The 16285-nt window shown below is 42.1% G+C and overlaps 1 protein-coding gene across 1 annotated transcript in view; it reads left to right on the forward strand.

Annotated features, from left to right (window-relative positions):
* The window catches only part of COMMD5 (COMM domain containing 5), a 33387-nt gene that overhangs the window by 5438 nt on the left and 11664 nt on the right, over window positions 1-16285 (forward strand). The window contains exons 3-4 of the mRNA XM_073599304.1: window positions 10008-10036; window positions 14156-14206. Of these exons, the coding sequence (XP_073455405.1) occupies window positions 10008-10036; window positions 14156-14206 (80 nt within the window). The remainder of the gene's footprint in view (window positions 1-10007; window positions 10037-14155; window positions 14207-16285) is intronic.

Here is a 16285-nt window from a genome sequence, read left to right on the forward strand (position 1 = left end):
TAAACAGCATAGTGCTTGTGCTGTCTAATCTGTCCCTCTCTATGTTGAAAAAAAACCTGGTTGATCCTGCCTGTTCCTGTGTCCCTCCTTAGTGTGCTGACCACAGTAATCATGGCTGCTGATCCATTGTATGACAGTCAGCTTGCGTGCCTCCGTTATCCCGCTTCTCTTCTCTCTCCCCTCCTTCTTGTCCTGCTTCCCGAACAAAATCAAGTGGGGCTGATTGACTGAGGTCCATATTGTAACATCATCAATCTGCCTCATTCATAGGACACGGCTACCTGTGAATGGCTGAGCAGCGCTCACCTCAACTTAATTTTCTTTCAAGAGCGGGTTGGGAAGTTCCTGTCTCGTTGCTGGAACACAGCACTGTATATAGCTGAGGCTACATACAGTGCTGACAGCCGATGCTTCTGTTAGTGTAGTAAATAGTTCATTTGGACCAGTTAGAACCTGAAGTTCTGCTTTAAGGCATGAGAAAGCCAAACGCAAATCCTTATAAGCAGAGATACAGGGCTAAGGAAAAAAGTGTGAGACTTTAATTGAAATTCTAAAGCTGGCTATACACTGGTAGATTTTTGAAGGGACATTTCATACCAAAGATCTCATCAGTACATTCAGTGACTTGATAAATACTGTATGAAATTACTTGCATACACTGTTAGAAATGTGTTCATTCAAGCAAAAATTTTCCATCCTACTCCTTTTGAATTTTCTCATCATTGGAGTCGAAAACAAACTTTTATTTACCCCACTAACCATTAGAGATTTAAAATGAGCGTTCTTGAAGTGGAACGTCACTCACCCAATCAACATTTGATTGTTTTTAGGCAGTTGGCATTAGTAAATGGATGGGAAAGTATTTTCTATAATAAGCCGCGCTAAACCTTCATAAGTGAATTTGTGCAACAAACGCCTATAGCGTTACACTTTGATATATAAAGTGACTCCGTGCAAACGTCGAAAAAATCATTAATTATCGCATTGTATCATATTCATAAATAGTCCACTGTGTTGGGTTGATTTTTAAGATGTGAGACTGACACATAGTACACCCAAAAGTCGTGGTTGAGAAAGATGTAACCTTCGCCTCTACACACGCTGCCGCTTACCAACTCCAAATGATCTCCTATTACAGGAGATCAAATGTGATTGTGGCTTAATACCCAGCCCGGGCCTTTAAGGAATGGAGCGTTAATCCCAGCGTCCTCCAAGGCATTGTCCCTCAAAGGCATGTATTGCCAGTTGATCCCCATAAAAAGATTAACCACTTGAGCCCCGGACCATTATGCTGCCTAAGGACCAGAGGTCTTTTTCCAATTTGGCACTGCGTCGCTTTAACTGCTAATTGCGCGGTTATGCAATGCTGTACCCAAACGAAATTTGCGTCCTTTTCTTCCCACAAATAGAGCTTTCTTTTGATGGTATTTGATCACTTCTGCAGTTTTTATTTTTTGCGCTATAAACGGAAAAAGACCGAAAATTTTGAAAAAAAATGATATTTTCTACTTTTTGTTATAAAAAAAATCCAATAAACTCAATTTTAGTCATACATTTAGGCCAAAATGTATTCGGCCACATGTCTTTGGTAAAAAAAATGTCAATAAGCGTATATTTATTGGTTTGCGCAAAAGTTATAGCGTCTACAAACTAGGGTACATTTTCTGGAATTTACACAGCTTTTAGTTTATGACTGCCTATGTCATTTCTTGAGGTGCTAAAATGGCAGGGCAGTACAAAACCCCCCCAAATGACCCCATTTTGGAAAGTAGACACCCCAAGGAAATTGCTGATAGGCATGTTGAACCCATTGAATATTTATTTTTTTTGTCCCAAGTGATTGAATAATGACAAAAAAAAAAAAAAAAAAAAATATTTACAAAAAGTTGTCACTAAATGATATATTGCTCACACAGGCCATGGGCCTATGTGGAATTGCACCCCAAAATATATTCAGCTACTTCTCCTGAGTACGGGGATACCACATGTGTGGGACTTTTTGGGAGCCTAGCCGCGTATGGGACCCCGAAAACCAATCACCGCCTTCAGGATTTCTAAGGGTGTAACTTTTTGATTTCACTCTTCACTGCCTATCACAGTTTCGGAGGCCATGGAATGCCCAGGTGGCACAACCCCCCCCCAAATGACCCCATTTTGGAAAGTAGACACCCCAAGCTATTTGCTGAGAGGCATATTGAGTCCATGGAATATTTTATATTTTGACACAAGTTGCGGGAAAGTGACACTTTTTTTTTTTTTTTTTTTTTTTTGCACAAAGTTGTCACTAAATGATATATTGCTCACACAGGCCATGGGCCTATGTGGAATTGCACCCCAAAATACATTTAGCTGCTTCTCCTGAGTATGGGGATACCACATGTGTGGGACTTTTTGGGAGCCTAGCCGCGTACGGGGCCCCGAAAACCAATCACCGCCTTCAGCGTTTTTAAGGGCGTGAATTTTTGATTTTACTCTTCACTGCCTAACACCGTTTCGGAGGCCATGGAATGCCCAGGTGGCACAAACCCCCCCCAAATGACCCCATTTTGGAAAGTAGACACCCCAAGCTATTTGCTGAGAGGCATGGTGAGTATTTTGCAGCTCTCATTTGTTTTTGAAAATGAAGAAAGACAAGAAAAAACTTTTTTTTTTTTTCTTTTTTCAAATTTCAAAACTTTGTGACAAAAAGTGAGGTCTGCAAAATACTCACTATACCTCTCAGCAAATAGCTTGGGGTGTCTACTTTCCAAAATGGGGTCATTTGGGGGGGTTTTGTGCCACCTGGGCATTCCATGGCCTCCGAAACTGTGATAGGCAGTGAAGAGTGAAATCAAAAATTCACGCCCCTTAGAAAGCCTGAAGGCGGTGCTTGGTTTTCGGGGTCCCGTACACGGCTAGGCTCCCAAAAAGTCTCACACATATGGTATCCCCGTACTCAGGAGAAGCAGCAGAATGTATTTTGGGGTGTAATTTCACATATTCCCATGGCATGTTTGAGCAATATATCATTTAGTGACAACTTTGTGCAAAAAAAAAAAAAAAAAAAAAAAAATTTGTCTCTTTCCCGCAACTTGTGTCGCAATATAAAATATTCCATGGACTCGACATGCCTCTCAGCAAATAGCTTGGGGTGTCTACTTTCCAAAATGGGGTCATTTGGGGGGGTTTTGAACTGTCCTGGCATTTTATGCACAACATTTAGAAGCTTATGTCACACATCACCCACTCTTCTAACCACTTGAAGACAAAGCCCTTTCTGACACTTATTTTTTACATGAAAAAGTTTTTTTTTTTTTGCAAGAAAATTACTTTGAACCCCCAAACATTATATATTTTTTTAAAGCAAATGCCCTACAGATTAAAATGGTGGGTGTTTCATTTTTTTTTTTCACACAGTATTTGCGCAGCGATTTTTCAAACGCATTTTTTGGGGAAAAAACACACTTTTTTAAATTTTAATGCACTAAAACACACTATATTGCCCAAATGTTTGATGAAATAAAAAAGATGATCTTAGACCGAGTACATGGATACCAAACATGACATGCTTTACAATTGCGCACAAACGTGCAGTGGCAACAAAATAAATACATTTTTAAAAGCCTTTAAAAGCCTTTACAGGTTACCACTTTAGATCTACAGAGGAGGTCTACTGCAAAAATTACTGCCCTCGATCTGACCTTCGCGGCGATACCTCACATGCATGGTGCAATTGCTGTTTACGTTTGACGACAGACCGCCGCTTGCGTTCGCCTTAGCGCAAGAGCAGGGGGCGACAGGGGTGCTTTTTTTTTTTTTTTTTTTTTTTCTTTATTATTTTTTTGCTTTTTTATCTTATTTTTAAACTGTTCCTTTCATTTTTTTTTTTTTTAAATCATTTTTATTGTTATCTCGGGGAATGTAAATATCCCCTATGATAGCAATAGGTAGTGACAGGTACTCTTTTTTGAAAAAATTGGGGTCTATTAGACCCTAGATCTCTCCTCTGCCCTCAAAGCATCTGACCACACCAAGATCGGTGTGATAAAATGCTTCCCCAATTTCCCAATGGCGCTATTTACATCCGGCGAAATCTAAGTCATAAAATGCTCGTAGCTTCCGGTTTCTTAGGCCATAGAGATGTTTGGAGCCACTCTTGTCTCTGATCAGCTCTATGGTCAGCTGGCTGAATCACCGGCTGCATTCTCAGGTTCCCTGTTGAGACAGGAGAGCCAGAGAAAAACACGGAAGACGGTGGGGGGGGGGGGGCATTCCCTCCCACGGGTTGTAAAGGCAGTCTAGAGGCTAATTAGCCGCTAGGATTGCTTTTACATTAAAGCCGACCGCTGGCTGAAAAGAATGATACCAAGATGATACCTAAACCTGCAGGCATCATTCTGGTATAACCACTCAAAGTTGTGAATGGCGTACCTGAAGACAAAAAAATGGTTAACAATAAAGCACAGTAAACAATAAAGTATAAATAATTACATACCTGAAAAACAAACATGATAAAACATAATAACAATAACAATAACAATAACAATAAAACACTGCAGAATAGAATACAGTAAAAAAAGAGCAGAACAATAGAGAGAGAGAATAGAGAGAGAGAACAATAAAACGACAACTATTTTTTTTTATTTTATATATATATTTTTTTTTTTTACACTTTTTTTGTAACTAACTTTTATAACTGTAACCGGTTCCAGGTTCGGGTCTCTCAAAATGCGATGGCATCTTGGGAGACCCTGTGAAAGTGTGCCTAGTCTGTGCAATGCTGTACCCTACGCTAATACTCAACTAGTGTATGGTAGCGTTCAAAACATTCACCAATGCAAAGACCAGGATTGTCAGGACAGAAGGGACAATAATAGCGGGTGTCACGCCTATATCCGCGTTTGCTGCAGACACAACATCTTTTTGGGGGGGGTTCGTTGGGTAGGGGTACTCGGGAGCACATAAAAATGCCTCTCATGCAGCCGACTGCATTTCGTTGGGGGATGTGAATGGGGGAAGTACGGGCGCTGCAGAAGTGGTGGGTTCCCAATTAGGATTGGCGAATGCAGCAGGAAGGGCACTATGGGCACGACGGGCCTGTGTTTGTCTTTTTGGTGGCAGCGGGACACTACTTGTGCTTGTCACCTCACCAGCTTGAACTGCACTTATGGGACTCGCCACGTCACCAAGTGTTACTGCAGTGCTGGTTTGACTACGACCGGGGTGTACTAGGCCGCTGGTGCTTGCCAGTTCAATAAAAAGCTTCCAAAAAAACTGTTAGCGATCGCAGGGATCAGGCCTGACTCTGCAAACGCTGCAGTTATGCGTTTAGTGTTTTGTAAGTGACAGTGATCGATCGATACTGCACTTGGGTGGGCTGGACTGGGCCGGGCGGAGGGGCAAAACGCAGGTGCTAGCAGGTATCTGGGTTGATCCCGCTAACACTGCGTTTTTGGGAACCCTAAACTGCTGGGGACGCTAGTATAGATCTGATCTGATCGGATCAGATATTGATCCGTTCAGATACTATACCACTAAAGGAGGCGTATGCTGCGTGCGTGGGTGTTAGTGGTACTGGCGCTAACCTGACGCTGCCTGGGGCCGGTGCTTGCTAGTTCACCAAAATGCTACCAAAAAAACTGTTAGCGATCGCAGGGATCAGGCCTGACTCTGCGAACGCTGCAGTTATGCGTTTAGTGCCTTGTAAGTGTCAGTGATCGATCGATACTGCACTTGGGTGGGATGGGCTGGGCCGGGCGGAGGGGCACAACGCAGGTGCTAGCAGGTATCTGGGCTGATCCCGCTAACACTGCGTTTTTGGGAACCCTAAACTGCTGGGGACGCTAGTATAGATCTGATCGGATCAGATATTGATCCGATCAGATACTATACCACTAAGGGAGGTGTACGGTGCGTGCGTGGGTGTTAGCGGTACTGGCGCTAACCTGACGCTGCCTGGTGCTTGCTTGCCAGTTCACCAAAATGCTACCAAAAAAACTGTTAGCGATCGCAGGGATCAGGCCTGACTCTGTGAACGCTGCAGTTATGCGTTTAGTGTTTTGTAAGTGACAGTGATCGATCGATACTGCACTTGGGTGGGCTGGGCGGAGGGGCAAAACGCAGGTGCTAGCGGGTATCTGGGCTGATCCCGCTAACACTGTGTTTTTGGGAACCCTAAACTGCTGGGGACGCTAGTATAGATCTGATCAGATCAGATATTGATCCGATCAGATACTATACCACTAAGGGAGGCGCATGCTGCGTGCGTGGGTGTTAGCGGTACTGGCGCTAATCTGACGCTGCCTGGGGCGACGCATATCACCGCCGGGCGATCAGGGGGCTAAACCTTTATTAGGTAATAAACGGCGGGTGCCCTGACACTATAAAAAATAAACGAACTAACCTGCGTCACCCGTAACGGTTATACGGTGATCAGTGGTGAAAGGGTTAACTAGGGGGCAATCAAGGGGTTAAAACATTTATTAGGTAGTATATGGGGGTCCCTGTCACTATAAAACGCTGACGGCGAACCTAAATATTTACCTCACTAACTAGCGTCACCAGCGACACTAATACAGCGATCAGAAAAATGATCGCTTAGTGACACTGGTGACAGGGGGTGATCAAGGGGTTAAAACTTTATTAGGGGGGGTTAGGGGGGTACCCTAGACCTAAAGGGGGGTGATACTCACTGTCCCAACACTGTAACTGTCACAAACTGACACTATGCAGTAATCAGAAAAAAAAAAAAAAAAAAAAAAAAAAAACCTGCTGGTGTCAGTTTGTGACAGGGGGGGGGGGGTGATTGGGGGGGGATCGGGGGGCGATCGGGGGGGGGATCGGGGTGTTTTGTATGCCTGGCATGTTCTACTGTGTGTGTGTGTGTTGTGCACTCACATTGATGTCTTCTCCCCTCGGCGCTGGAACGGAAAATACCGAGCCGAGGGGAGATGACATCATTTCCTTTGCTGCTGTTTAGCATACAGCAGCAAAGGAGTGTTCCCATTGGCCGGCGGCGATCGCGAGGGGGGGGCCACGAACGGATGGCCTCCCCCTCATCTCGGATCGCCGGGGAACAGAACGGGACCGCTTCGGGCACCGGGGGGGGGTCCGATCGGACCCCCCACCCGCGAGAGGCAAATCACGTACATGTACGTGATTTTGCCTGCCCGTGCCGCCTTGCCGACGTAAATCGGCGTTAGGCGGTCCTTAAGTGGTTAAAGCTTCCATAGTGTAAAATCTTATGTAACTTTATTAAATAAAAGGGAATATTGCACTTAAAATTAGAACGATAAAAAAGTTGCAGTATAAATTAGCCTGCTAGCTCTCGATTGCAACCCGTCACTCCGGGACCTGCGTGAACGTAATGACATCGGCACATCGCTCCCCCCGATGCATTTCGTCACACCTGACGTCCTGGGGCACGAGTGGCGTGCTGACTCGCTGCCTTATATTCATCCAGTCGTTCAGAAACCACACCCCGGTTTGAGCTGTGGGTGATGCTTCACCAATTCGCCATCTTGCAAGTGGGCAAATGCCCACACTCTACTGTATTAGCATTATTAAAAGCAATGAACAAAAAGATTGCTCTTTTCCAAAGTCAAAACTATCTCGCCTATCTAGACTACACCAGAGCAACCCCTTGGTGTTATACAAAACTGTGAATGTTTTATTCGATCAAAAAAAATATTTTTTATTAATTAAAAATGATACAGAAGTTTACCTTACAGTTCTTACTAAGGATTTCAATTTAAAATATTGGAATATTAAGAGTCCCCTTTCAAATCCAGTTAAGACTAACAAATAAGGACGAAACCGTGCCTTTTAAGCAAGTAGATCCAAACTCGCTATATGCATGGGTGCACCCTCATTTCATGCAGAAAAAATGGAAAAGGAAAAGAATGTAAAAAAGGAACTGCATCTGTTATATGCGTAAATTTGCTAATCACTAACTAGTACTATCAGAATGAAAGTGAATTAAATCATATCTATGGGGACACGCACAACTTTCAGTCTCTCTGCCTCTAGTGGTGGAAAGAAAAGAGGAAAAGGTTTGTTAGGATATTCAATCCAAAAGCCCTTGTGTAAGATGTTGAATCGAAAAACGACCCCTGGTGATACTGAGTTGAAACTAGTTTGAGATAATCTCATAAAAAATAGTGTGTCAACACCATGATCGTCCAATAGAAACTGATTACAAATAGTTTATTAAAATTGGTGCATTAGTGCCCTGATCCACCTTTTAAGACCCTTAATTTAAGGCTTAATATTTGGATATTATAATCCCCCTTCGAACCCAGGGTGGGCTAACAAACAGAACTAAGGTGAGCCCAAAACGTATTCTTGGAGTCACCCAATCATATGAAACCCACCAATCCAAGTGGTGAGATAGGAAATTGTCTCTGTGGCATACCAACTCACTCCAAAGTTTGGCGACCCCCCCCCCCCCCCGCTGATCATAACTTAGAACTAATTTATATTAGGATCGATTATTCGAACAATCAAGGACTGGGAAAGTATATTCTACTTCCTTGTGTTAAACTTTTTTTTTTTTTTTAATTCCGTTACTTCCTGATTTTTTTTTTTTTGCCTAGGCAAATTATGTCCTAAATCCCAGGAGTCTTCAGGAGGAGAGGAGGAGGGGTTTCTGAGCTAAGCACGCTCTCCTGCCTGCATACTTGAGCTAGTGGCAGATGGATTCCAGGAAGTAAATGTTACATGAATCATCTGCCCTTACTCAAGATGGCCACAGCCAGAAATGCAGCTTAGAAATTTTTGACAAACGGGTGCAAGAATGTGCCTGTAAGTACCTTTTAAACTTTTGCAGTTCGTTTTATTTGCTGAGGAGCCCCTTAACCCCTTCCCGCCGAGCGTACGCAGATGTGCGTACTCGGCTTTCCGGGGTTATACCGGCATGATGCCCGCAGCTGCAGTGTATCTATTTATCTATTCAGGTATCTATTTACTCAGTGTAACATCATCTTTCACATTATACAAAAAAAATTGGGGTAACTTTACTGTTTGGATTTTTTAAAATTCATGAAAGTGTCCCTTTTCCCAAAAATTTGCATTTAAAACACCGCTGCACAAATACCTGATATAAAATATTGCAACAATCTCCATTTTATTCTCTAGATTCTCTGCTAAAAAATATATATAATGTTTGGGGGTTCTAAGTAATTTTCTAGCAAAAAATACGGATTTTAACTTGTAAACACCAAATTTCAAAAATAGGCTTAGTCATGAAAGGGTTAATTTATTATCTGCATAGGCCTCAGCTTCTTTTCACCCCCACACTATTCATCCATCAAATGCAAGAGCCTTTGTTGGCCAGTGAGGCTCTGACACTAGATTGTTGAAGGTGGGAGGGTTATTAGTTTACATGGAAGCTCCCCTCATCGCCATTCGGATTAAAGAAATTATATTTTCAGATTGTTTTTTTAAAGGGGCTGTAAACCTTCGTGTTTTTTCTAATCCAATGCATTAAGGTGAAAAAACACCTGGCAGTGACCGGCCCCCCAGTCCGTCCGTCCCCCCACCCCCCCCCCCCCCCCCCCCGGTTTACTTACCTGAACCCTGGAATTTCACACGCTGGAGACACTCTCTTCCTCTGGCCGGAGTTCTGGGCTCTTGATTGGATAGACTGAAAGCAGCGCAGCCACTGGCTTCTGCTGCTGTCAATCAAATCCAATTACATGGGGGGGCGGGGCCGAGTCCGGCATTCGTGTCTATGGACGCAAATTCTGGACTCGGGAGTGTGCCTGCAAGGTGACCCCCCCCCCCGGGAGAGCGCTTTTCTTGGGGGTTATCTGATGTGGGGAGGAGCCGCTGAGGGACCCCAGAAGAGGAAGTTCGGGGGCCACTCTGTGCAAAACGAGCTGCACAGTGGAGGTATGTATGATATGTTTGTTATTTAAAAAAAAAATTAAAAATTAGCCTTTACAATGACTTTAACCTTTTGCAGCAGATTCCATAAAGTATCATTCATGCTGTTTGTGTTTTTTTTGTTTTCTGATGTATTTTCATAGGCATTTAAAGAAGACTTGAAAGAATTAAGGTAAAACCCATGTAAAGCCAGAAAAAGTGCTTGTTCCTTTCCAAAGTATATTCGGTATTCTTTCCATTTAAATCACATTCTGCAGCTCCACTTATCAAACAGAAGTTTTCAGTAAGAAAATAAACTAATAGGTACAGCACTATTATAGTGCATAAATATAATCCATAGTGAACGAATATCAGTGCATATAGTACATAAATAGTGCTAATGTATATGTCCAATTATCATAAAGTTCATCACAACGCAATAAAGTGTCCAGTGCTCCAATTTCCTTATAAATGTAATCGCACAAATAAAGCCCACCGCCGATGTCAACACTCAGATCTGTATTCCTCTGATGCTCATCTCTGTGTATTGCACACAGCCTGTGTCTGTGAATAAACTTTCAAACAAACAACAACTCGCCAGATGTTTTGATCCATTCCTACAAAGTGGGTCAAAATATGCGTTTTATATTATCCTAGGAATAGCTTTTCCCTATGCACTGGTCTCTGTGCCTCTTTTATAATATATCCAGTCTTATGGCTCTTTGCTTTCCATTCTCCCTTATTTCCTCATCAAAGCATACCATATGGATAACAAGAAGGGCCCCATAGCATAAAATCCTTTTTTTTATTTAAAAACATATAAAAGAATTACACTCACATATGTTTGTGCCTCGTCTCAGCTGGTTACAGCAGCTTAGTATTGTTTAGGAGCCGGCTCCTCTAGCTAATTGGTGTGAGCAGGTCATTGGGGATGACTAATGACGAAACGCGTTGGCAGGACTAGATGCTGGTCTCATCTTTTACAGGAGACCCACTTGCACCGATCAACTGGTGGAGCTGGCTCCTACGCAATATTGAGCTACTGTAGCCAAGAGGAGGCACAAACATATGTGAGTGTAATTTGTATAGGTTTTTATTATGTTTTAAAATAAATAGTATTGTATGTTATGGCACCCTTCCTGTTCTCTGTGGTATGCTGTGATGAGGAAATAAGGGAGAATGGAAATCAAAGGGCTATGAGACCATACCCAATGCAATAGAGGCACAGAGAGCGCTGCATATTTGTGTGATTTTTTTTTTTTTCATTTGTAAGGCAAATGCACTTTTGCACTATTTATGAATTCTAAGCACTAATATTAGTTTACTCTAGATTTATTCTATCTATGTCTGTACCTATTGGTTTTTTTATGATATCTTGTAGAGCACCTGACGTGTGAATGCGCTTTTAGACCCCTTTTACACTGAGCTGCGTTGGGCATAAAGCGCCACTCGTTTTAGCGGTGCTTTTCAGTCGCTAGCGGGGTGCTTTTAACCCCAAATAAGGGGTTAAAAAACGCTTGTGTTGCGGCGCTTCTGAAGTGCTTTGGAAGCGCTGCCCATTAATTTCGATAGGCAGAGCATTTTGGGAGCGATGTGTACAGTGATCCCAAACCGCCCCATAGATGCTGCTTGCAGGACTTTTCCTAACGTCCCACAAGCGCACTTCCCCAGTGTGAAAAAACACACACAAAAAATGAATGGGAGGCGGTTTTCAGATGTTGTTTAGATGCTATTTTTGGTGCTAAAATGCCTGAAAAGCGCCTCGGTGTGAAGGCGTCTTACTCACTGTATCTGTTAAGGTAATCACACAGCATTGTCACCAGCCACAGTGTGCAATATGGAGGGTAAGAGGTGTATAATTGATTCACAGAGCTATTCTTCCTGTGAAACTACATTTACACTTAATTTGGGTGAATGATGGCAAAATGGAGTAATATGAAATATTCTCTCCAGGTCAGATGTTCTTCATTCATAAGAATATCTTGAATCCGAAAAATACCATATTATGGCAACTAGATGGAGCTTATGATCGTAGGAAAAAAATACTTATTCCCGCCATTCTTATGAATGAAGGCATTCACACAGAACGTATGTATATGCAGTTTTGCAGTACAAATTGTTCTGAAAATAGTTTTCATAAATACACCCCTAGGTATGGTTGCTCGTGGTATCCAATCATCTTCCAGCTGTCTGCAGAGCAGAACTGAAAATAAAATGTTTCTGAGGCACCTATATTTCTGGTACATCAGCTGTTAAAGTGGTAGTAAACTGTTATATTTTTATTTTTACCTACAGGTAAGGTTATAAAGCTTACCTGTAGGTAACATTAATATCTCCTAAACTTGCACCATTTAAGAGATATTGTAGCAAGCAGCAGCCGGTGACGTTTCAGCACATGCTCTGAAGGAACGGCATACCCATGCTGTTCTTTCAGAGCTATGTGCCGCGGCGGTGACGTCATCGCGGCTCGGCCAGTCAGACGGCAGGTGCCTGCTAACCCGGAACGAAGACCGGGTGAAGATGGAAGCCTCTGCAGCGGTGACAGCACGTCACTGGAGGGCTTCGTTTTAAGGTAAGTATTTCATAATGTGCTAGTATGCAGTGCAGGGAAAAATAACTGCGCTGTGAACTATTGTTTCCCAATAAGCAGAAACTCTGCTGTGCAATGTACACCGAAAGAAAAATGTGGTAATATATAGAGCTGTGCTCTCTAAACCAATATAGTGAAAATATATGACAGATATAAACCAATATGCTAATAACGTGTAAACCAGTGATGAGCAACCCGTATGTAGTGATGATGATAATCCATTACATAATCACATCATATACACCAGTGATAAAAAAAAAAAAAAAAAAATCCATATATATTGATATTCGTCCACAGGAACTGGTATAGGTTAGAAAAAATTATCTAGATCGGGTAGCATAAAAAAATAACATGCCACCCGTGCAGACAAAGGTGCATATAATCATTCGATGGGAATCCTCATGATGATAATGAATCAGACTGACAAAGTGTTTATCCACCACCGCATAGATAAGGCGCTTACCAGCTTGCACAAGCTGAATCACTTGTGGCTAATACCCAACCAGGGCCTATTCCTCCAGGTGGCAAATCGGACCAGATGAGCTTTCATAACACACCAGCAAAGTGGATATTCATATCCTTCCACTACATTCAAGGATCTTCCCTCAGGCAATGGAAAAAGACACACCCGCCGCTCCACATGGGGCCAGGAAGCCTAATGATCCAGTAGGTGCTCGCCTCCGCACACAATGAATTTAGAAGAAATGGCCGCACACCACTGTAGATCAAAATCCTTTTTATTTGGACATCCCAAAAACTACAGGAATCAGAATGCTGGGTAAACGCGTTTCACACACTTCACGTGCGCTTATGGCCCGTACACACGATCCGAATATCGTACGAAAACTGTCATCCGAGGTGGAATTGTACGATTTTCGGATCACGTGTACACTACTTTCAAGAGCCGACAGTTCATCTGATATTATTAAACCGGACAAGCATGAAAATTTTCCTCGTACGATACCAGATCGTACGATTTTCGTTTAGTCAGTATAGTTGTCGTCCAAAAATACAACACTCATATGACATCACTTCCGATTTTTTTTTTTTTTTTTTTTCTGGCGTACGAGAATTTTCATGCCTTTATTTACCTGTTCAATTTCTAATTGCGACTATTAAGCTAAAAAGGTCATACGATATTCAAATTGTGTGTACGGGCCATAAGTCATGTTCATAGCTTACTGGGTCATGCATGCAGAGTTATGCTGGCCATACACTATATGAAAAATCGGCCGAACACATTTTCGAAAAACGAACGCTTGACCGTGACCGCAAACGATCGTGCCATCATGTAATGACCAATAAATCATTCAGTGGACATAAATAAATAATTTTTTGTTCGTTTTTTTACATATACCTAGTGCAGACAGTTCAGACAGGAAACGCATTAACCTTGCAATTTATCGTACGTTCGGCAGAAATTTTCCAAACTTGCCATTCGTTTTTTTTTTCAACAAAAACGTCACAAACGATTATCGATTTGTGCCCATTAACTTGCCGAAAAACGAACGAAGTGTCTATATGAACGATTTTTTGGCCGATTTTTCGTATAGTGTATGGCCAGCACTAGAGACACAGTGGCGCTGAACTGCTGGAGTTAATTTTTCATATTAAGCTAATGGTTGGTTGCTAGGACCATTACAGAGATGTACTTGTACTATATATGCTCTGAGATTGCTGTTGTTATGTCTTCATCTATGTGTTTTTTTGTTTTTGTTTTAGAATTCCTGATGATTTTATCGGTGACTTTTCTAATATTGTTTATGGAAACAGGTATAAAACTAAATTAAACAACCTGCTAAATGTTTTATGTACACATTACTAACGCTTCATGTACACTACTGCTGGTAAACGGATATTTAGGAGCAGTTGGGTGTTTTGGGGGTTTTTTTCAGCTGCCCCTGAACTCTCCTCTTTTATCTTACCATTAGGTGTACACAGGGTTTATAGTCCTTTCTAGGCAGTTGAGTTTCGAAGCATTTTTTGGAAAGCAAAAAAATGTGTTCAGAACGGATGTTCAGAGGCATTTGAAACGCAAAATCCCTGTAACAGCTTGTAAACGCTGTAACTCGCATTTAGCCATGTTTCGTTTACAGGCATTTCTCATTTTTGATAATTAAAAAAGAAAAACGCTTCTAAGCGCAAATGCGGCAAAACGGACATTTTTAAACGTCTGTTACTCTGTCAAGTTAAATAATTCAGGAGAGGTGTTAAGATGTCCCGTGTACATTAAGCCTAAGGCCCATTTCACATGGGGCTGTCCGTTTTGATGGACTCTGCTTGCTCTGCAGGGATCGCTCTGTTGATCCCCGCTGAGCTGGTGGATGACAGGTCTGTCTCTACCCACTGTGCAGGGACGGACCTGTCCGAGCCCTGCTCTCCTCCATGGGGGATCGGATGAAAACTCATCCGCCTGTCCTTTTTCATCCGATCCGCCAGATGCATGGAAAATAGGGTTTCCATCCGTCTGCATTTAGCGGATCGGACAGCGGACATGTCACCGCTGACATCCGTCGCTCCATAGAGGTGCATGGAGCATCCGTTCAGGTCCGCCTGAAAAAAATGACAGGCGGACCTGAATGGTCGGCATGCGTGAAAGAGCCCTAAGAGATGACGATTCTTGACAAATCTGGTTGCCAGGCAGATTTGATTGCCAAGCAAGACAATAATTACACTGTCTGTTTTCTGAAGCAAATTAATTGTTATTAAGCCCTGGTTCAAATTGAGACCGCGCTACTTCACTTGAAGTAGCATCAATGTAGCAAGGTCACAGCGATTTCAGGTGCTACTTGATAGACATCTGTGTGGCTTCATACACAGATGTCTATTGAAGTCGCACCGGAAATCGGCAAAAAGTAGTGCAGGAACTACTTTTGTAAATCGGTGCGGCGCCACAAAATCGGTCTTGCACCGATTGGAACAGTGCCATTGCCGCCAATAGGCTGCGACTTGTCATGTGATTTGATCTCAGTCGCATGACAAATTGCTCCATTGTGAACCTAGGCTAAAGTGTGTTTTTAAAGCTACTGGTTCCATTTTGGAAAGAGTAAGGTATTATTAAAACCCTGTCAGTTTTTTGTAATTGGTGTCTCATTTGAGAGATTTCACTTGGCTTCCTGTTAAATAGATACAACAGGAAGTAAAAGAAAATCTTTGACATTTGTCACTAGAGCAAGTGTCCCCACTGGAAGATTCCTCTCTCCTATTACTCTTTCAGTAACAAGTCAAATTTTTTGATTTTCTTCTCACTTTCAGTCCCAGTGACTGCGTTCACCCATCACAAATGTAAATCTTCCCTAGCGAGGACATAGACATCAGAGTTACCCTTAACCAGAATTAGAAAAATGGCTTTATATACTTTATCAATATTTGTGTGTATTTTTTATTTTTTTTTATACATTTCCTAATTACCTCTCAAAACAGAAAAATACCCTGGAAATACACTAGGGGTAATTTATTAAAATACATTTTTTTACTTAGCTGAACATGTGTTCACTTTAACATCCAATCATTTTCAGGCACATTTTGTGCTCATATTGGATGGTTGAAGTTAAGTTCATATTACAGATCTAAGTGAAACATTTAGTATGTTTTAAGTAAGTTTAGCCCACCCAGCTATCATGAAAAGTCTGCTTTATATTTATTTATATATATATATATATAATATACTGGGGTCCAAAGACATGCTGCCAGGTTTATTGGTTCCTGAGTAAATTGGCCCTAGTTATTCTGTACAAATTGGCTATGCACATGCGTTTAAGACATTCTGCATGCTGGACCTAAGCCTTAGAAATTGAGGGGGGTTAACCACTTAAAGACCAGCCTTGTTTTGGAATTTAGGTGTTTACATGT

Source organism: Aquarana catesbeiana, linkage group LG09 (assembly GCF_042186555.1).
Source record: "Aquarana catesbeiana isolate 2022-GZ linkage group LG09, ASM4218655v1, whole genome shotgun sequence".
NCBI lineage: Eukaryota > Metazoa > Chordata > Amphibia > Anura > Ranidae > Aquarana > Aquarana catesbeiana.